This window comes from Papio anubis, chromosome 14 (genome assembly GCF_008728515.1).
Source record: "Papio anubis isolate 15944 chromosome 14, Panubis1.0, whole genome shotgun sequence".
In the NCBI taxonomy this organism is placed as follows: Eukaryota; Metazoa; Chordata; class Mammalia; order Primates; family Cercopithecidae; genus Papio; species Papio anubis.
The window spans coordinates 90,151,014-90,173,663 of record NC_044989.1 but is presented as its reverse complement, the minus strand read 5'-3'; the positions used below and the strand labels follow the sequence as shown (position 1 = coordinate 90,173,663).

The following is a 22,650-nucleotide window of genomic DNA, read 5'->3' as shown; positions in this document are numbered from 1 at the left end:
ATCCTTGGGTCACTGCTTCTCTCTGGCTCAGGTTTGCTCTGATACCCCCAAGGCCACCACTCAGAGAGGCTCTAGTGGGATCCCTCAAGTCCCCATTGGTGGGGTTTTGCTTTGCTGGAAAGCTTATCCTCCCAGTCCAGGACTCCAGGACAAGAGAGGGGTGAAGAGAAGCCTGAAAGCTCACTGAAGCTCACTCTCTGGACTTTGACCCTGAATACTGCCAGCATCTCAGGCTAAATATGGGGAATGTGGTGGAACAAAGGATTTCTGTGTAAGGGTTTGGTGCTGAATCATGAGTATTTCGGAGCCACTTAGATGGTTAATGGGGGCAACAGGATGGCATTCTTGAAATCGGCTCCCAGGAAGGAGAGCAGTTGCATTCTGGCGGGGTGCCCGGCGTCAGTGTCTGCACTGTGGGACTGTAAGCCGTGGAGGCAGGAGGTCCTCTCTTAGGCTTTTCTCAAGTCCTCCCCTGCCCTCCCCTTCAAGGCCTGAGCCCTGAATCTTACACAAAACAAAGATTGAAAAGACACGGCCTTAAGAAGCAGGAGGGAAACCAATGCCTGGGAGCCTCTGGACTTCTGCCCTCTTTCCCCAAACAACCAGGTACACTGCCCTCCTGCTGCCTTCTTCCATTACAAACACCACCACCTCCCAGGCTGTCTGTATAATCTGAGGCCTCCCAGCTTTCAGGTAACCTTTGACCCACCCTTGCCCCCCACCACACCATCCATCCTGCCCAGCAAAGGCCTGGGCGGCCCCACGGACTTACTCAGCAAGCTGGAGTTGGGGAAGCGCCAGGCCTCGCTGTAGGAGGAGTAGGGGGTGTGGCCATAGGCATTGCCAGAGTATTCACTTCCTGTTAGAGGCACACAGGGGAGAGGCCTGTGAGATGAAGGGCACCAGTGCAGGGCTGGGGTGCAGGGAGGTCTGCAGGGCTGGCAATGGGCAAGCTCAGGAATGGTGGGGGAGACAGTTGGAGCCATGGCAGGGACAGTGGAGCTCAGAAGTCCCTCTATCATCCCTTTTGGAACCCATCGGTCTGGATAATTTGGGGCAGTGTCCTTTTCCGTAGGTACTGGAGGCACTGGTTTGACACACTACAGCCCTCCCAGGAGGCCCAGAAGGTAGATGTTATAACTACCCCCATTTTCCAGATGAAGAAACTGAGGCTCTGGGATCTGCGGAAGCTCCCAGAGCTGGAGGGTTTGGTGGAGTTAGGAAACTGTGCTGTGACTCTAGGGCCCAGGGACTAACTGCTCCTTCTGCTGCCTGGACCTTCTGCCGAAGGGCTCTTCTGGGAGGGCCCCACAGCAGGGGTATGGGGTTAGGCGCCAAAGACGAAATCTGTATATATGAACCTTTTCGCCTCCGTAGGTATGAGTGTGTGTGTATGCATGGGGGGCTGAGGGGAGGTGTGAGGGTTAAGGATGGGACAGGAGGGAGAGACCCAGAGGGCACCCACCTCCCGGGAAGCTGCGTCCTGGGACTTGGAGTAGTTTGTTGTTCCATCCTGAGTCTGCCACTTTAAGCAAACTCAATGTATACATTTACACAAAGTAAATCAGATCACCTCCTTCTATGAATAGATTCTTGACTTTTCCAAAGGAATTATTTACAGATGAAATTAGTTAAGAATTCCCTTACATAACAAAAACAAAGTCAAGCTGACCACCACAGCCACTACCGGTGCTTGGTGTAGAGCTTAAAGTTTGTAAAGCACTTTCCCACACATTATGATCTTTTATTCTCATGACTACCCTATGAGGTACTCATGGATACCAATTTATAGAAAAGGAAACTGGAGTGCAGCATGATTAAGTAGTTTGCCTCAAATCACATTGTTGTTAAATGTCAGAGTAGAACTCGACCTTAGGGCTCTTGACTCTAAATTGCAGATAATCCCTTTATTCACTTACAAGATAATTCCATTTACAAAGCTAGATTCCTGCCAATCCTGAGACTCAATGAATTTCCACCCAGCCTTTCAGAAACTCACCTACGATTGTGAGCTACTTGGTTCTGAGTTTGCTTCTCAGACTCTCTGGACGGGTTGCTCGAAACTCCCTGACTCTGGAACTGACCTGTCTAGAGTCAAATCCTTACTTCCCATTTCCTGGTTCTGTAACCTTGGACAAGTCACTTAGCCTCTCTGAGTGAGTGACTTACAGGTGAGCCTTGGTTTCCTCATCTATAAAGTGGGCCAAATAATTATTCCTATCTCATTTGGTTTAACAAGAATTAAATGAGAAAATATGTATTAAATGCTTAGCATCATGCTTCAAATATATAGGGAGCGCTCAATAAATGTAAGCTTTTATTATTTTCCCATTAAACAGGTGCGAAAATAAAGCTCAATGAAGGCTTAAATCAGTCATTCAACCAGTCTTACGGCCTGGGTTGGGGTTAGTGGGAGCTGCTTTATTGCCAGACAAGTAGGCGTTTATACAGGAAGAAGAGAGATGAAGAGGAGGAGCCTGAAGCAGAGAAAGGCTACTGGATCCTTTCCTTGTCTAGGAAGTCAATGACAGATAAGAACACAGTAAGAAAGTTCCTTAGGGGCAGAGACTAAGTCTAATGTAAATCCAGCAAAAAATATGGGTAAAAAAAGGAAGGGGGTAAAGAAGTAAAAAAGCAAAGCAAAAACAAAAAACAAAAAACAAAAAATACCCTAAGAAATAATTGAATATAAACCTCCATTTAACAGATGAAAAACTAAGAAATAATCTACTCTAAACATCTATTTAACAGATAACACATCTGTTACATAGGGAAGTAAAGACATTTGGCCAAGGCCACGTGTTCAGTGAAAGCCTGAACTAGAATCCTGGCCCCGTCCTTCCACACTGGTGCTCTCTCTTGCATCTCCCAGTGCCAAGTGCCCTCTGTTTAGCCCAGGTCTCCCGGGTTTCAGCCAATTCTCTATTGGCCACATAGCAAGGGCCCTAGCACCTTTTACCACACCCTACCCAATGGCAAACACAGCAAGCTCTAAAGGACAAGGGAGAGAGGTGGAAAACACAATGTGTTTACCCTCTCATTTTGTCACTCATTCATGCATTCACTCACTCACCCACTTATTTATGTATTTAACTACCATTTACCAAGTACCTCAGTCACATGGAACCTGGGGCAGGGGATGAGGCTCGGTAGGTGGTACACACCTAGGTGTGGCATCTTCCTGTCACCAGATGTGCCTACCTGCCTGCAGTCACAGCAGATGAAACGTCTCCGCCCCAATGAAAGGCCAACCCTGCCTCTTTGCTCTGCATTCTACCCTACTCACCTTTCCAAGGATTTGGCCGCTCCAACGATCCCATTTTCTGTTTCATCAGTCTCTCCCTTCACCCTGCAAACATACTCTGCTATCTTCTGTCTTTAAAAAATCCCCTTCCTATCCCCACATTCCTCTCTAGTTACCAGTGCCTTTCTCTGCCCCATGGTCTCTGCCTTCACCTTTTTATCCCTTCCCATCAGGCCAACTCTGATCCCCTCAAGTCCCCACAGTCTCTAACTCCATCATACCAATGGTCGCTTCTATATCCACAATTCCCTTGACCGTTTAGCTCATCTCTCTCTCCATGCCTTTGGGTTTGTGATGACGAGTCTTCTGTTTGCTTTGTAACTCAGTTGTCTTTCCTACTCATTCTCCTTGCTGTTCCTTCTCTGTTGAGCTCTAAATTGTTGAAGAACCCCAGGCTTGGTTTCTAGTAGGTCTTATCATTAAATGACAGCTTTGTGCAATGGCTGAAATTTATACTCCAGTCAGGATTCTTTCCTGACTTCAGACATACATGATATACCTACAAACTTATTATAAAACTAGGTATTTAGTAGGCATCTCAATCCTAACATGGCCCAAAAAACTCTTGATTTCCACTTGCCATCTACTACATCACTTCCCCTCCTGGTCTCCCATATATATACTTGCCACCATCATCCATGCCCCAAACCTACAAATGATCCTTGTTTCCTCTATTTTCTCATCCCGACAGCCAATCCACCAGCAAGGTTTGCTGGCTTTGCAGCCAAAATATATTTTCAGGGTCTCTTTTTTCCTCTTTCACTGCTAATTCCCTAGCTCAAGCCACTGTCATCTCTTGCAAGTACTGAAACTGTCTCCTAACTGGTCTGTGCTTTCTCTCTTGACTGTGTACAATTCATTTTCCTAGAAATCAGAGTCGCCTTTTCAAACTCGACCCAGCCACTACCAATTACTTGCTACCATGCTAAACTAGTTCCTGCCTTAGGCCCTTTGCACTTGCTGTTCTTTGGGCCAGGGATGGTCTGCCCCAGTTTATCACTTGGATGGTCACTTTGAACACCTTCTCAGAGAGGTCTCCCCTGACAACCCAATCTAAAGTAGTTATCTCCTCTCCCTGTGGCTCTTTATTACATCATCCCGTTTTATTGTCTTCACAGACAATAAATTATTATGTTTATTCATTCGTTGACTTATTTACTGTCCATTTCTCTTCACCATTAGGTTATAAGCTCCAGCAATAAAGGAATCTGACTTATTCACTGCTGTATCCCCAGCATCCCATACAGTAGACCTTCAACCAGTATTTGTTAAGTGAAAAAGTGGTGAATGAATGGATGGAAGGACGCAAGGATGAATGAAAGTGTGAATGATGGAAGGATGGATGGGTGGAAAGATGGATGGAAAGACAGATAGATAAAAGGATGTATGTATAGAAAGATGGATAGATTAATGGAGGAATAGATTGAAAAGGGGATGAAAGATGGATGTATGAGAGGATGGATGGCTGGAAGAATGGATGATGAAAGGATGGATGGAAAGATAGATTAAAGGATAGTTCTGTGAAAAGATGAATGGATGAATGACTATGGATGGAAAAATAAAAGGATTGATGGAAAGATGGATGGATGGAAAGATGGATGATAGATAACTGGAAAGACAGATGAATTAAAAGATGGATGGAGGGGCCGGGCACGGTGGCGCATACCTGTAATCCTAGCACTTTGGGAGGCAAAGGCGGGCAGATTGCCTGAGGCCAGGAGTTTGAGACTAGCTTGGCCAACATGGTGAAATCCTGTCTCTACTAAAAATACAAAAATTAGCCAGGCATGATGGCAGGTCCCTGTAGTCCCAGCTACTGGGGGAGGGGCGGGGGGCTGAGGCAGGAGAATCACTTGAACCTAGGAGGCAGAGGTTACAGTGAGATAAGATCACGCCACTACACTCCAGCCTGGGCAACAGAGCAAGACTTTGTCTCCAAAAAAAAAAGATGGATGGAAAGATGGAAGGATTGGTGGAAAGGTAGAGGATGACAGGATGGATTACGAAAGATGGAAGGATAGATGGGAAAATACATGGATACGTGGAAAAATGTATGGGAAGATGAATGAGTGGAAAGATAGATGACTGGATGGATCCATATATCTGGAGCTGCTGGTTCTGCTCTAGAACTGGTTGAGAATCATTGACTGTTAACGGAGTCAGAACAAAAAATAAAATAAAATAAAATAAAACAAAACAAAACAAAACAAAACAAAATAAAAGAGAAACAGAAGGTGAATAGACAAGGGAAATCTGTCCTAGCCCTTTTTGTGTGCTCCTCTCTTGTAGCCTACGTCTTTATTTCTGGTATGGTAGGAGACAGTATGGTGTAGTGGAAAGAGCCTTAGACGTGAAATTGAAAAACCCGTGTTTGCACAACTCAGCCACTGAGTATGATTATGACCCTGAGCACACCACTTTGCTTTTGCTTCAGTTTCCTTATCCATAAAACTGGGATAGTATTAGCCTCTCAGTCTTCTGGTCAGGGTAAAATTAGAAATAAAGTTACACATATTTGAATGGCTACACATGTAGAAGTACATAATAAGTGATCCTTCCTTTCATAATCGATTAAAGAATGTCTTTGGCATTCCTTGCTTTAAGCATTTATCATGTACCTAACATGCATGCAGTAGGTGCTCGATGAAAGTTTATTCACTTTAATTGCAGGAATCCCCATTTGATCAACTGGGAGATTGCAGGTGGTGGTAAGAGATGGACATATAATTTTTCCACAAAAAAAAATTCCTTAAGAATTCATTTGCGCAATGCTATCCCTAGGAACCAGGTGATTCATTTAAATAGTGCTGCATTTTCTAAAAACTGATTTTCATGGAACTCACTGGGAGCCCAACTGTGTGGGACAAGGTCCCTCCTTTGTGGATTTTACTTGCAGTCAGTGTCCTAGTTGTGCTATTTTTTTTCTTTTTCTTTTTCACAGCACCCACTCAGGATTCTTTCTGGAAACAACCTGGGGGACTTTGATGAGAGGCCCAAGCCTGCCAGCTACCTCACAGGTCAGACTCTGGGCCCCAGGAACCCCTTGCCCTGGGCCTGCCCTCAGGGAATGATTCATAATTAAGAGAAAAGCCTTGTGCTTTATGTTTCTTCCTCCTCCTCTAAGCAGGCGGCAGGGGAAGGTGGAGGGGTTGGAAGGGGAATGGGGGGGGCCGACTGGAGCCTGGGATTTTGATTGAGAGGCCCCATTATCCACACTCTTAAAAAAATAACCGAATCTTTTCCTTTTTTATCTTGACCAATCTCATTTCACGCTCCAGAAGAGGAAGGGAGGGAGGGAGGGAGTCCGGGGCCAGGAGGGAGAGAGGAGTGAGTATTCTGTATTTTCAACGCTGCATTAAGCACATCGCCCCGGTAACCAGGCAGCAACAAGTGCCAGCTCAGCAGGTTCCCAGGGAGCACAGAGCCTTTTTCCCTCCTTCTTTCTCTCCCTCCCTTCCCTCTGCCCAGGAGATCCCAGCCCACCTGCCTCTGCATAGGGTGCCCAGAGTGGGTGGCTGGCAAAGATTAACTCCTGCCGGCAAGGAAGGGAAGCAGGCCTAGGTAAATATGCCAAGTCTCTGGGGTCAGAGCCAGAGAGGCTGGCCTAGGGCTGGCATGGGGGTCACAGATGCCTTGTGTTCAGACCTCTTTCCAGAAATTCCAGGTCTCAGGCCTTTTTGACCAGTGAAAATGGCTCAATTATGTCTCATCCATCCCAAAGTCTTTCCTATACAGCTCCTAAACAATTGAGACTTGCCCAAGGAAACTCCCATTATCTTCGTTTGTTCAGATCTTGTCACCTTGAATCATCATTGGATGATGACTGGCAGACAAAGAAACCCAAATGACTGGCAGGCAGGTTCCAGGACGGTTCAAATGAGGATGGAGAGCTACTCCAGGCTCGTTTCATCCTCTATAGTACTCTTAGAGTACCTAGAACCCGGGTCCTATCCATGCAGGGTTGAGAGAAAGTGAGATGTGAAGCATATATTTCATCATCATGGTCATCATCATCATCATTATCATCATCATCAATACCCTTCCGATTCAGATTTTACAGAAGGGGAAAACGGATTCATCAGAGTTAAATCACCAGGAGACCAGCACTGCTTGAGGGTAGGGCTCATCTTCCACTCACAGCGTTTTGGGGCCCTTGAAGTGCTCTCCATTTATGCTCACCGATTCACTGGAAGAAGTGGTGGAGCTTGGATTTGAACACAAGTCTGTCTCAGCCCCTCCCTTTTCATCATGGAGGGTAATGTGGCAGGCCTGGGAAGAAGGAGGCCGAGCTGGGGCGAGTTAAACAGGGAGTCAGGACTGCACTGGGATATTGTCTCCAGGCATTTACAAGATGCCCCCTTTGGTCCATCCTTCAATGCCCTTCGGGAAGTCTATGAATAGGGCACAGAATGCCTCTTGCCCCTCGTGTCCCACCTTGCTCCAATACTTCCTCTGTGCAGTGCTCCCCTCCCTGCCAGCCCTCTCCTTACCTGCCACCATGCCTGCGATGGCAGAGGAGGCATAGCTGCCCTGTCCGCTGGTGGGGATGTGGGGTGGGTATCCGGGCAGCGTGGGCCCCACCATCTCTCGCCCTGGAAAAATACAGCAAAGAGTCATCAGTTGGACCGTAGAGGCTCCCATATGTATCATCTCACTCTCCTGAGGCTGTCTTCCCCCATGCCATTCCCACTCACTCTACAGTCATTCTCCAAACCCACTTCCTCCTGCCCCCACCTCTTGTAAGCCCAAGTTCTTGTCACCTCTGTCTGGTCTTCTGCAGGACAGAGGCTCCACCATGCAGGGAGCACTTGTTACTGCAGTCTCACACTGTTCCCTGTTCTCCAGTGGTTTTGTTTACGTGATTGTTATCTTATTAATCCACAAGAATGTCCTGGTATTGAAGGCTGAGGCTATGTCATCTGTTCTTTGTTATCCCCGACAGTAACCTGCAGAGCAGTGGGTACAGCCGGCCTCCATAAATACATTTGAGGCCACTTGACTCCGAGCTCATCCCTTTCATTCCTGGCTCTGAGGAGTACCAAGAATAAGACCCTATGAAGGGATGGCATGTATGTGGCCCATTAACTCATCACTATTTTTCGGGGGGGGCCTGTGACAGACATTGCTAATCAACCACTAAACCATTTCCCACTGAGTAGAGGGGGCCTTCCAAGTGGATGCAATCTATCAGAGTTGCAAGGTACAGGAAACCGATTGGCTAACCCCAACCTGGAAGGAGATGTGGCTGAGATATTTCACTTTCACATGACCATGAGCCACATATCTGTCAATTCTATTTTGAAAAGAACCATTTTTAGCAAAACAGACACCAATCTCTCTGTTTCTCTATGGCTTGTGGGTCATACTCCAACCTTGGTGATACCAAATCAGCTCTGTAAAGACCTCATTTCTCAGCTCTGCTTCTCCCCTACGTCGAGAAATCACTTTCCCATTCCGGAGGCCCCACCTGACCTGGCGAGCATCTCCCCATCTACTACATATGACAATGAACATAAACATGATCCCTTGCCCCTGCCCTTCTTCTATTGCTCCTGTGTCCTGCAGGCCCCAACCAGACTCTCCGTCACCCTAAGATTCTTGGCAAGGTGACAGTACACCCTGGTTTGCCAAGGTGTACCCAGGTGATGACCACTATCCCAGCATATTTATTAATTATGCCCATTTCACTCTCAAAATGCTCCAATTGGAATAATGAGTTATTTGCTCATCCTAGTTCTTGGTAATATTTACAGAGTTTCTCAGTCTCAGTAATATTGGCATGTTAGGTGCACAATTCTTTGCTGCAAGAGGCTGTCCTGTGCATTGTAGGATGTTTAGCAGCATTTCTGGCCTCCATCCAGTAGATACCAGCAGCAGTTTTCACCCAATGTGACAACAAAAATGTCTCCAGACATTACCATATGTCCTCAGCAGGAGGTAGTAGGGGCAAAATCGCTGCTGGCTAAGAACCATTATGTTGGACTATGACTGTTTTACCCAAATGCCTTCTGCCTCTTCCATTTTGGGGGCTGCTTTTTCCTCCCAAAACCTGTGTGGGTCACTGTGAGCCCCTGTTAACCAACTTACCAAATTCATCTTCTCTATGGTACTGCTTGTCCAACTTTCCGCCCATCAGTCCCCCCCAGGTCCTTCATACCTCAGCCCCTTCAAGGGGTGCCTGGTCATGACAGAAGGGAAGGAAGGCCCCATGAAATCCTGTTAAGTTGCCAATACTACAGTGACTACCTCCTCCTTATCTCTCTTTCTGGAGATTCCCCAAAGACAATGTTCAGTTGCTAAATACTTACTGAGTAAGTACTATGTTCTAGACACTTTTCTAAGCACTTGGGTACATAGCAGAAAGCCAGAATGCTAAATTAGCAAGGCCAGGCACTAAATCAAGAAGGGATATAGGCTGGGATAGGCATTTGGAGCCAAGCCCAAGGGGTCAATGAACAAAATCAGGCACACTCAACTTCTGCGCTTTCTCTAGAGGGAAGGGCCTGGGAATCAGAAGGCCTGGGGTCCTTATACTGCTTCTGTGTCTAATTTTCTGAGTGCCCTTAGATAAGCCTAGTATGTGCCCCAAGTGTCAGTTTCTTCAAATGCAAAATGGGTGGGGGGGGGGGGGCAGAAACCATAGCTGGAGGCACCTTATTACAATTTCTATGAGGTTGTCTGTATAATTCAGAGCCAGGGTTTCATGCTACAGGTGGACATTGATTAGTGCAATAGACACATTCTAGAAATGGTTATATGCCAGTGAACTCCTACAGAATAAGAGCCATCAGTGTTCATTGTTTAAAACTGTGTGAATGTTTTGGTAAACCGGAACACCACCTTCTAATTTGTCTGACTATTCCTGCAGTGTCCAGCTGTGCTTGGTGCTGGACCAAATGGGGTGAAACCCACTAGCATTCCACAGGTGGGCTCAGTTCACCTGACACAAGGTCATCAAGGGAACAAATGAAGGGCTGGAAACACAGGAGGGGAAAAGAGGATTTTAAGATATTTAGATGTAGAGGGAGAAATATGCAGAAGCTATACTGAGATAAAATCTGAGCTTTCTGTGAAGAATACAACACAATAGACCCTCAAACTCAGCCCCCTTGGCCCTGAGATAAAGCACCGGCTAGGCAAGAGGGAAGGAGTGACACGAAGTCTGTGAGAGAGGGAGGAGCACAGGGCAGGGACAGGTGGTGAGGGAGGGAGTGATGGAAGAGGGTGGCAGATTCAGGCCTGCTTCCTTCTTTTCTCTTCCCTCCCTACCTCCTCTGAGAGAGAGAGAGAGAGAGAGAGAAAGAGAAAGGGAACTCTAGATCCAGGCCGGACCCTGGATGAAAGGTAGCCACTTAATTCTCTGAACCACATCTTCCTGCCTGTCACATAAGGAACTAGTTTAGATTTCAGCTTGTTAACTGGATTCACCTGACTACTTGATTGGCTGGTAGGGGCTTCCTGGCACCCAGTGTTGAGAAGGATTCTGAGGCAGCTTGTGTCTGCCATGATCGGGGTGGGGAGCAGTGGGAAGTGGTCTTGGCTCTCAGGTCACCTGTTTGCTGGTGCTGGCCTCGTGCCCTGCAGGGCTGCTTCTGGCCTGGCAGCCTGCGGCCCCATGCTCCCCCTCTCCCCGCCCTCATCCTGAACCTACTGCCTCTCGAGCCCAGCAGAGTAGCAGGCAGAGTTCCAGAGCATATACTCCCCTTACAACACAACTTAATGTGGTCCACAGGTGCCCCTACGGGGCTCTACCGCATAAGAAGTAGCCCCCACATTGCTCTTATAAATGAAATTCATCAGCCTCACTGCCCTGTACTCTAAGATTTTAATCTTCATCTCCCCTCAGTCACCTAATGTCTTCCCAATGGGGTAGAGGCTTCTGAATCGGACATCAGAACAGATGCCTGAGGCTTCCTCCCACGAAAGCTGGTCTTCCTGGAAAGACTGGTAAGACTTTCTTCAGCATAGCTCTCACCAAGACTGTGGCACCATAAACTTTCCCAACAGCCCTACAAAACTCTTTGCTCCAATTGCTTAAATACATAGTTCCTTTCAAAAAGCCAAGACGCTTGCAAGCCTTCTTAGAAACAAAACCACAGAAGCCATGGGGTGGAAACTGCATCAGGGCCTAACCGTGCCCTCTTATCTACTTCTCTGTTTTTAAGACTCTTCATCATAAAATATCCTAGCTATGAATTCCATCTCCTCTACACCCACATATCCGTCCAATGTGGTCCTATTTTTAAGAAGTTGTCAGAAAGCACAGGCCCATGTTGACTGGCTATGGAGTGGGGTTCTCTAAGAAAACTCTAGCTCCCTCCACACCTTGAAATATTGGTAAATATTCTAAATATTGGTAGAGACCAGAAGCATAAAGCTGTTGCCTGGAGGAATTCGGAGGGTAGAGGTGATTTCAGAGTATTTTATTTGCCCCCTTTGAAGTCTGCCCTCTATGTAACCCCTTTTCAATTCCTTATCTGGTTCTGATAGCAAAGAGAATTTATGGCAACCCAGAAATCTCTTTGGCAGAACTAAATATAATTTTGTACAAAAGGATGGAGGAGGGGAATGGACTCTTTGATGATAAAACCTAGCTCACAGCTTTCCTTTGAGCTGAGCTGGAGTCAGTCCCAGAGCAGCTGGGACCAGGACGGCCTCGACATTGCTGTCTTGGCCAGTGTGTTGGGACTCCAGACCACGGTTTCCCAAGGGAACTGGTGGCAATGTTAGGGGCACTCTTGCTACTCCCCAAACCCTGCTGTTTCCTCTTTCTTGGCTGACTGGGGACGAGCTGAGACTCAGAAGGATAGTCACCTTGGAAATCATACTATCAGAGCCACTGGGCCGAAAGAAGTGACCCAGAGAAAAACACTATGAAGCAGGTAAAGGAGTTGCAGGAGGCGGCAGCGAGGGTCCTCGGGAGTCACTCAGAGGGGTGCAGAAGATGGACGCAGGTTAAAGCTGAACTGACTGTGGAATGAAAACTTACTGTGTCGGCCGGGCGCGGTGGCTCAAGCCTGTAATCCCAGCACTTTGGGAGGCCGAGACGGGCGGATCACGAGGTCAGGAGATCGTGACCATCCTGGCTAACACGGTGAAACCCCGTCTCTACTAAAAAATACAAAAATCTAGCCGGGCGAGGTGGCGGGCGCCTGTAGTCCCAGCTACTCGGGAGGCTGAGGCAGGAGAATGGCGTAAACCTGGGAGGCGGAGCTTGCAGTGAGCTGAGATCCGGCCACTGCACTCCAGCCTGGGCGACAGAGGGAGACTCCGTCTCAAAAAAAAAAAAAAAAAAAAAAAAAGAAAACTTACTGTGTCCTCTTCCTTGGTCTGCAGCATTACCTAGGAATAATGTGGTCTCAGCTTCCTTCTCTTTCTTGTCTTTTTTTTTTCTTTTTTGAGATGGAGTTTTGCTCTTGTTGCCCAGGCTGGAGTGCAATGGCATGATCTTGGCTCACCGCAACCTCCGCCTCCTGGGTTCAAGCAATTCTCCTGCCTCAGCCTCCCAAGTAGCTGGGATTACAGGCATTTGCCACCACACCTGGCTAATTTTGTATTTTTCTAGAGACGGGGTTTCTCCATGTTGGTCAGGCTCATCTCGAACTCCCGACCTCAGATGATCTGCCCACCTTGGCCTCCCAAAGTGCTGGGATTACCGGTGTGAGCCATCGGGCCCGGGCTCCTTTTCTTTCTTTCAAATTCACCTCTTCTTGGGAAGGTCTGCAGCCTCCTGTGCTCTTGGAACCATTCCCTTCCTAACCTTCCCCCACCCCGTCATGTCCTCCCAGCCCTCTCACCATGGCTCAGCCATGTGTTAGGTATCGAGGTCCAGTCTTGACCAGAGGCCTCAGGTGGACAGTCTGCAAGGAGCTCCAGGCCAACACTCTGAGCTCAGCATGGACACCAGCCATCCCCTCCCTTGTGCCTGAGCCGCTTTCTGACTTGCTTCCTACTCTTGGCCATTTGCCTGGACCCCAGATTCTCCAAGCCTAGCACTCCTCACTCTTTTCAGAGCCTCTGCCTCTGTGCTGAATTGTCAGCCCTTGGTCTAAGGGGCCCTGTGACCAGCCAGCAACCTTCAAAGTGCTCACACCTGCACTTCAGCATCATCTGGCCCTGGGTTGGGGGCTACCAGCCTGAAGGATGTGCCGATGCGGCATATTTGGCTGCCTGCTGCCTGCATGACCACCTGGTGTCTGCTGCCAGCTGTTTTATCCCATGGGTTGGGTGACCTCTCAGTCCTGCAGTTGGCCTAGAGAGTGGGCACGTCCACTAAATTAACAGCTGACAGTAGTTGGAGGCATCACCTCTGATTGACTGCATGTTGACAGGGGATGCTAACAGGATGACAGGGAGGGGACAAAGTGTGGGGGCTTTGGGAGTAGGGAGTTTGCCCTGGGCTGTTCCAATTACATTTTACACCACAGCCTGTGTCTGCACTGTGATACATCCATCCGCTTCCAGTTGCCCTAAATCCTTCCCTCTCCTTCAGCTGGTCCTGCCAAGCCACTCCACGGCTTGTACAGCAATTGCTCCCCATCATCATGGGCACCACTGCACCCTCACCCCTTGCCTACCCTGTGACCACCCCCAGCCCTAGCCTGCCATTCTCAGAAGACATGCAGGCTTGTGTAAACTCCCTGTAACTGACATGAGCCTCTTTTTCTCACCCCCTCCCCGCCCCTCTCTTCCCTTCCCCTCCCTTCCTCTCCACTCTCCTCACATTCCCCTCCCTCCCCTCATCCCATTTTCTCTGGCTGACATAATTTTACTGAGCTCACAGGTTTTTCTCCTGTAATCACTTTGGTCAAAACAAATGACCCATCTCTGCTGACTTCACCCTCTTGAATTCTTGAACTCCGAGTCAACATTTTATTCCTCGCTTTAGATCCTTAAACACCATCTCTCTGCCCACACGCTGGATGTCCCTCTCTTCTAAGAAAATTTCTCACATTAGGTGCAGGGATGCACAGAGCGGGGGGGAAAACAAAACCCGGGTGCCAGCCAGAAAGAAAATGTAGAGCCAGTTATAAAAAAGGATCCATGGGCTAGGCGCGGCGGCTCAGCACGTTGGGAGGCCAAGGTGGGCAGATCATGAAGTCAGGAGATCTAGACCATCCTGGCTAACATGATGAAACCCGATCTCCACTAAAAATAAAAACAATTGGCCAGATGTGGTGGTGCGCACCTGTAGTTCTGCTACTCGGGAGGCTGAGGCAGGAGAATCTCTTGAACCCAGGAGGCGGAGGCTGCACTGAGCTGAGATCACACCACTGCACTCCAGCCTGGGCAACAGAATGAGACTCCATCTCAAAAAAGAAGGGTCCATGGACTTGTATCACATGACCCTGTGGTAACTCTGGGCTGGCGGAGGTTTTGCTCTGTTGGTGCAGTGGTTTTCAAGTCCAAGGGCTTTCTAGGGACAGGACCCCCCCTTCTAAAAGAGCAGTTCTTCAGGGGTCTGGTGAGCATACATGGCTTCTGTAAAAGGCTTCATTTCAAGAGAGCATTGAGAGGCCCAAATTTGAAACCACTGGTCCAGATGGACTGTCTGACTCTGGGCTGCCTCTGTGACGGGTCTCCCACGCCCCACTCCCGCACTGGTCTCTGCTCTAGCATTTCAAGGTCATCAGGGTAGGAGGGTGTGGGAGGTGAGGAGGCATTTACTCTGTCACTAAATACCCACACTCCTTGGAGACAGTGCCAATATTAAAGAGATTCCTCCAACGCTGAACTGAGAGCTAGCTGGCTTCCTCCCTTGGTCCTGGGCCCCAGTTGGGCCCACATCTAAAATAGTCCTATCTCTGTAGACGCCCTTAAGGTATCTGATGACCATATGGGTCTCTGCTCCCCACTTTCACTGCACATCAGGCCCTCTCCAAGCCAAGCCAAGTACTTGACTCTTAGCCATTCCTCAGACCCTGGCTGGATGGGCGAAGGTCCTTCTGCCAGGAGACCCAGCTCCCCTTGAGGTCTGACTCACGGAGTGCAGGCCCAGGCCTCATCCAATTGCAGATGGTGCTCCCACCCAGAGACTTTGGCAGGGACCTTCTCCTCCCTGGGCCAGTTTCCTCAGCAGCACAAGAAGTTTGCTCTAGAGGCTCCCTCGGGTGCTTCCAGATTTACTTATTTTTATTTTTTTTTTCCTTTTTGAGATGGAGTCTTCCTCTGTCACCCAGGTTGGAATGCAATGACGTGACCTCAGTTCACTGCAACCTATGCCTCCTGGGTTCAAGCAATTCTCCTGCCTCACCCTCCCCAGTAGCTGGGATTACAGGTGTCTGCCACCACACCTATCTAATTTTTTGTATTTTAGTAGAGATGGGGTTTCACCATCTTGGCCAGGCTGGTCTTGAACTCTTGACCTCATGATCCACCTGCCTCGGCCTACTAAAGTGCTGGAATTACAGGCGTGAGCCACTGCGCCCGGTCAGTGCTTCAGCTTTAAATATTTTGAGGCAGTTGAGGTTCCTGATGGGAGGTCCCCCACTCCTCCTCTCCCAAGTTGTTGAATCACGGAATTTATCATGTTTAACAGATGTCTGACTGTCCTCCTGGTGATGCTGTTAAGCTAGGTATGAAAATAGCTACATCATGGAAACACAACTGGGACTGACCCTTGGCCTTTTTGGAAATTTGATCCTGAAATTGGTTCCAAAAGTCAATGCCTTTTTCCCTCCAAAATGTTCATTTTTCCTTCTATTTATTTATGCATTTACCAAGACCAAGTGTTCCTATGTTACAGCACCTGGCTCCTGGCCTTAGGGTTCCTGCTTTTCCGTGGGGGTCTTGGGGTGGTGTATCCCACTTTCCGGCACCCCTAGAGCATCCGCCCCTTCCGAGCATGTCTTCCCAGTCACGGAGACCCTCATGTTGGCACCTCCAAAAGTTGCCAGAGGAATTAGGGAATAGGGTGGTGGTGGACAAGATTGGGGCCAGAGATGGGGCTGGTGGCCGGCCCTGAGGACCCCCCTCCCACCCACCGCAATGCCTGCATGGCCCCGGGACTTCCCTGTCATACCTGAGAGGAGGGCCTGGCCCGTGAACTGCCCGTACACGGAGGCAGCATGGGGAAAGGCATTGAAGGGCGGGACCGAGGCACCGGCTGGGACCCCGGAGCCGACTTGCTGCAGATCCAAAAAGGCGGAGCTAGATAAAGAGGAAGGGGTGGAGCTAGAACTGGACACCTCGGGGGTTTCCTGCTTTATGGCGAAGGGTGAATGAGGATCTGCCGGAGGGAGGGAGACAACAAGGAGAGAGGGGTGTGAGATGATGGGGCGGGAACATGCACAAACCAAGCCATGAGATGTGGAGGGTGCGGGGCGCGGGGCAGGCAGGCCCAGCTGCTCTCAGAGTCTGGGCCGGGGAGCCAGGGCCCACGAGGTGTGGCAAGGAGGGGAGAGAGAAGCTCGACCTCCCTCTGTGCTTCTGCAGTGAAAATGGAGAGACTGGGAAGGAGTGTGTGCGCCCGCCTCTCCCACAGGAGGGAGAGTGGAGGCCTAGGAGCGGCCTAGGACTGGAGGCACGACCCATTTAATCCACCTTGAGGCCCAGCCAGCACAGCCCACCTCTCCTCTCCAGGCCAGGGCCCCACACACGTTCCGCCTGACAGCCAGCCAAGCTCTGCAGTCCCCCGCCCTCCACCTGCCAGGGAGGCTCCAGGCATCATACCTGCCACCACAGGGTAGGTCTGGTGAGTCGACAGGTTGCGCCCCAAGGGCGTGTTGGAAGGGGTCAGGGTGGCCTTCCCGTCGTCCAGGCTGCTGTTGAGCAAGGGCAGCGGGTAGAGGCCCTGGGGAGCAAAGAGAAGTCAGCGCACAGAGATGATCCGACAAGCCGACCTTCCTGCAGACCCTGAGCCTGTCTTAGGGCTTAGCAGCCCTAATCTCCCCAGGAGATTTCCTCATCGTCCCCTTCTTCCTTTACTTTCTCAACTCCACTCAGCACTTTTCGTTCATGCTCATTGTCCTCCTGCATCCCTGGAATTCAAGGCCAGCTGGTGGCATGGGTGCTCCAGTGTGGGATAGAGGGTCTCAGCCGGAGGACCACACCCTGGCTAGATGGCTGGTCGGCTTCCTGGTTTTACCACACTGTTGTGACCCACAGAATACAGGACGGTGCCAAGGACTGGAGCAGTCTCCAACCGGACTGTTCGGGTCCTTCCATCTGTGATTCTTCCCCAGATAGGGAACCCAGGCACAGAGGTTTACGAAACTTGTCCCACTTCCATATGGACCAAAGATAGGATTCAGACTTGAGGGATCAGAATGCCTCTGCTGTCAACCACTGTCCCAAACTGGGTGACATAAGGACCACTTCTTACATTTGCAAAGAGCTTACATCAGAGCTTTGCCTCTGTTGTCCTAGTAGAGTCCCCCAGCAGCCCAGTGACATGGGTGAGTAATATTATGTCTGTTATTGATTTTATACGTGGAGCCTGGAACTCAGAGAGGTAAATGGCCTAGTTTTGTGTAATGAAACTGAGACTAAACCCAAGATTTCGGCTGTGGACCCAGGTGCTTTACCCATCACGTGGATTTCTTCTTTTCTCTCTCCACATCCAAACAAATAGAAGTGTGCAAGTTCAGCTTGAAAATGGTATTTAGAGTTTTTTTGTTGGAAACACTAGGGGTCTTCATCAATAAGACCTCATTTTAAATGCCTCGTGGCCTCCCCTTGCCAGGAGCACAGCTATGACCTTAGGTACTCCTTCTGAAAAGAACTTGTTTAACTAAAGGCAAGTGTGCCTCATCCTCACCATGGCCTCCTCCCACCGGGGAAGCAGATAGCACGGAAAAAAGAACACACCCATTCCCCACATACCTTCACACACGTCACATACCTGCTACGTGAGATATGCAAAGCTGAATTCAGGGAATGCTCAGTGGTTACATAACAGTGCCACTAAAGGCAATTGTTTTCAGTGATTTCCATCAAGCTGGGTTCTGCAAAGATCCACAGCACTTTCCGGTTGCATGCTGGGCACTTTTGGAAGCTGCAGTCAATTCTGGAGGCCACCAGGGCACCATTAGCACATAGCAGCAATTACTGACTAAATGGTGCTCTGGTTCCATGCCTTCCAAGGGGGCTCACTTAGAGGCAGGGTGGAGTTGCTTAGGGCCTTTTTTTTTTTGAGATGGAGTTTCGCTCTTGTTGCCCAAGCTAGAGTGCAATGGCGCGATCTTGGCTCACTGCAACCTCTGCCTCCCGGGTTCAAGTGATTCCCCTGCCTCAGCCCGAGTAGCAGGGACTACAGGCGCGTGCTACCATACCAGTCTAATTTTTTATATCTTTAGTAGAGACGGGGGTTTCACCATGTTTGCCAGGCTAGTCTTAAACTCCTGACCTTGTGATCCGCCTGGCTCGACCTCCCAAAGTGCTGGGATTACAGGCGTGAGCCACCACACCTGGCCAGGGCCTAGGTTACTGAAATTGAACAAAATACATAATTTCTAGACAGTGTAAGAAAAGTTTAAAATGCTTTATGGATGTGTTGTTTTGACAGCAAAATATCTACTCAGAATCCTATAGCTATTTCAAAATTCAAGTAACTTAAAAATACCTATATAGTCAAAATATTTTGGTGATTTTGTATTCAATAGCTGAAACTTCCCAGTGATTATTGGGCTGTTTTTTTTTTTAGCTGGAATTGAAGTTGAATTGGGGCAGAGCAGCACAATGCTTCAGAACTTCAGCAAGTCGGCCGGGCGCGGTGGCTCAAGCCTGTAATCCCAGCACTTTGGGAGGCCGAGACGGGCGGATCACGAGGTCAGGAGATCGAGACCATCCTGGCTAACACGGTGAAACCCCGTCTCTACTAAAAAATACAAAAAACTAGCCGGGCGAGGTGGCGGGCGCCTGTAGTCCCAGCTACTCGGGAGGCTGAGGCAGGAGAATGGCGTAAACCCGGGAGGCGGAGCTTGCAGTGAGCCGAGATCTGGTCACTGCGCTCCAGCCTGGGCGACAGAGCGAGACTCCGTCTCAAAAAAAAAAAAAAAAAGAACTTCAGCAAGTCTGAGCCCTGGTTCTGCAATGACTTGCCAGGTAGCTTTAGTCTGCTTGACTGCTCTGAAGCTTAATTTTCTCACCTATATGGGAGTCATAGACTCTATGAGGCTGATGTAAGCATTTTACATGAAATTTTATATACTTACACATAACGTGCTTAGCACCGAATACTTGGTGACAACAGATGCCCAGTGAGAGTTATCATAGATATTATTTCAGAATCATGTGAAGAGTCAGAAGCCACCAAATTCTTCATTTCTGTCAGTAAGCTGATATTCATATTCTGTTGATGTTTTTGATGCATTTGTAAAATAGGGAAATAAGAGCTGTATGACTTCTAGCTATGTCTGGTCATGAAATAGCAACGAGGAATAACATGATGTTTCTGTTGAACACTTCCCCCTGCCCTTTGTTGTTGTTGTTGTTGTTGTTTTCAGAGGGAGGCTTGCTGTGTCACCCAGGCTGGAGTGCAGTGGCACAATCTTGGCTCACTGCAACCTCTGCCTCCCAGGTTCAAGTGATTCTCCTGCCTCAGCCTCCTGAGTAGCTAGGATTACAGGTGTATGCCACCAGTTCTGGCTAATTTTTGTATTTTTAGTAGATATGGGATATTGCCATGTTGGCCAGGCTGGTCTCAAACTCCTGACCTCAGGTGACCCGTTCACCTCAGCCTCCCAAAGTACTGGGACTACAGGTGTGGGCCACCGTGCCTGGTCCCCCACTTGTTGATTTTACAGAAAAGATGGCTGTGTTACAACCTGTCCTAAGGTCAGGTATGAGTACTTGTGCTTCATTCTTGGCTCCCCAAGCCAGCGGGCCTTCCTATGCCCAGGTGAGAGAGCACGGAGTGTTACTTTGGCAGCACAGTCAGTTACCAGAGGTGGGAAAAGCAAAGGCCAGGCAGGACATGAGGGGCCCTTGCACTGGCTGGTTCTCCCTGCCCTTCACCACCCTCCAGGTGAATGACTGGGTGAGTAATGATTGACTGAGGAGGTAATGAATAATTTATGGGCACTGCTGGACCTCAGTCTCCTCATCTGAAAGATGAGTGGTTGGAGAAGTTCAATGGTTTCCAAATGCTTTTTTTTTTTCAGTCTTCAAATACGTATTTACGTAGAGGCACCATATCTGAAGCAGGTGACAGTGGACCAGTCTGAATGAAATGAGGATTGGCAGGCCTGAGCTCCAAAATCTTCTGGTTGCCCGAGCCCTCCTTGTCTTGCTTGGCCTTGGATTATCTCCACACAAATGGAGAAACTGGATGAGGTGGTCACAGAGGTCTCTGCAAGCTCAAAGACTTTCTCATTCCAGGATCCCCCCTGTTCATATGCCAGCGTGACATGGGGGTGCTCTGTAGTCAAGCAGGGTCCTTTGGGGGGCTTAGGGATGGAGTCAGGAAATGGCTCTGGGACTCAGTGGGTGTCCAGAGTCTTATCAGCAGGGTTTCTTTACTTTCACTGGGTGGCTGGTGCCTGTACACTGAGTTTTGCAGGCTTGCTCTCACAGAGCGAGCTTCCTGCAGGCTCCCCACTGCAAGCCCCTTTCCTTCCTGGAGCTGTGTGCTGACTGGTAGGTGAGCACCCAGGCCCTCTCCCCATGGCTGCTGACGGCCAGCTTTCTCTGCACCCTCGTGGTTGCCACAGTCAAAGCTGATAAAATTGCTGATGCAGATTGCCTGCCCAGCTGCGAGTGCTGGCACGGGACCAGCAGCCCAGACGGTCACTGGAAGTGGTTGGGCTGATTATTGGCATCATCTCCATTGTCCTACTCAGTTCTTAAAGGCATATGGGCTTGCCTCACTCCTACAGCAAATGACGGCATGGGCAAAGAGGGGCAACAGACACCACCCTGAAGACACTCCTCATCTGGTTGACTTGGTGGGGTTAAGGGAAAAAGATGTGATGACTAGGGACTGAGAGCTCGGTGGTTCTGCCAGAGCTGCAGAGTCTTTGTTGGCCTTGGAGTGGGACCTCTCACATCTCTGTCAGCTTGTCACAGACGCCAACCCGTTATGATTCATTTCACCTGTCCTGAGCACTAGCAAGAAAAATTCCCTGTAGCTTGTGATGTATTATTCTGAATTTCTCAACTCATTCATTCGTTCATTCATTCACTATACCATTACTCTCTATTATAAGGGGGGGCACAATGGTAGGTGCTGGGAATAAAAACGACGTTTCATGTTTCATGAGGCTTCTCTGTCCTTAAGGAGTCCGCATGTCTTTGTACCTCTCTGTCTGCCACATTATTAAGCTACACTGTGAGAAGCTACTGAGAGCAGCATGTGGGACATGCAGAAGGACAAGAGGCAGGAGAGATGATTCATGTCGGAGAGGCAGGGGAGCACTCACGGAGAGGGTGATGTTTGAGCCGAGTCATGAAGGCTAATGGTATTTTTCCATGCAGAGAAGTGGGAGGAAAGGCATTCTGTGTGGAGGGCACACGGTGTGCAAGGGCAGAGAGATGTGAGCGAGGGTGGCGTGCTTGCGGCCATGAGTAATGCAAGAGCATGGGGTGTGCAGGATGAGTAGCCAAAGGCGGGGCTAGGAAGTGGTGGCTGAGGTCATTATGTGAAGGCTTTGTGCTACTGCTTCAGAGTTGTGGAACCCGACCTCGAGGTCTGGGGAAGATGCTGATGGCAAGGGATGGCATCATCAGGTTGTGCTGCCATCCCTGAAAGGCCCAGGCTCAAAGGTTTTGGGTTAAGTAAGCCAGGAGGGTTAGAAAGAGAGGAAGATGCCAGGGCATCTGGTAAGATAAAGCATGTGTCAGGCTTGGAGTTGCATGAGGCAGGTGCCCTGAGCCCATTGATGCAACTTCCAGCTACTTTGGTGGCGGAGCGCAGGCACATTTGGAGAGCACACCTTGCTCTGGCCCCTGCCCACTCTGCTCACCTCCCAGGGCCCAGCTTCTCACCTGCTCGCCTTTGGTGTGGCTGGGGGAGGCATAGGCCTCCGGGTAGTGCTGCCGCTCAAATGGGCACTCGAGTGGCTCGAGGTGGTGCTGGCTGAAGGCGTCCGTGCGAAGGTGCTTTCGGGGTCCGCTGCTGCTGCTCTGTGAGTCGATGCTCAGCCGGCAGCTATCCTGATCACCTGGTACCCCCCAGTCAGGAAGAAAGCTTTTAGGGGACATATCTACTCATGCCCTAGGCCAAAGTAGAGGACTGACTCCAAGCCAACTCACTGTGGAGGGAGAAAAAGGGCCAGCCACCTGGGCCCAGGAGCCTTGGCCAACTGACAGACAGGACATGTGACAGTCACATGCCGAGCTCCTACAGAGTCCCATGTCATAAGTGGAAAGGCTCCTGTCCCCATCAAAGCCTGAGCAAACTGCCCTCG

At 49.4% G+C, this 22,650-nt stretch overlaps 1 protein-coding gene across 4 annotated transcripts in view; it reads right to left on the bottom strand.

Moving 5' to 3' along the window:
* PAX8 (paired box 8) overlaps nt 1-22,650 on the bottom strand; it is a 66,896-nt gene that overhangs the window by 7,494 nt on the left and 36,752 nt on the right. For 2 of the 4 annotated variants that reach the window (XM_017947869.3, XM_003909153.5), the window contains exons 7-11: nt 22,229-22,404; nt 16,976-17,096; nt 16,326-16,532; nt 7,795-7,896; nt 773-859 (exon numbers count right to left, since the gene is read on the bottom strand). In XM_017947869.3, the coding sequence (XP_017803358.2) occupies nt 773-859; nt 7,795-7,896; nt 16,326-16,532; nt 16,976-17,096; nt 22,229-22,404 (693 nt within the window). The remainder of the gene's footprint in view (nt 1-772; nt 860-7,794; nt 7,897-16,325; nt 16,533-16,975; nt 17,097-22,228; nt 22,405-22,650) is intronic. The other 2 variants (XM_017947870.3, XM_003909154.5) reach the window with 1 other exon arrangement.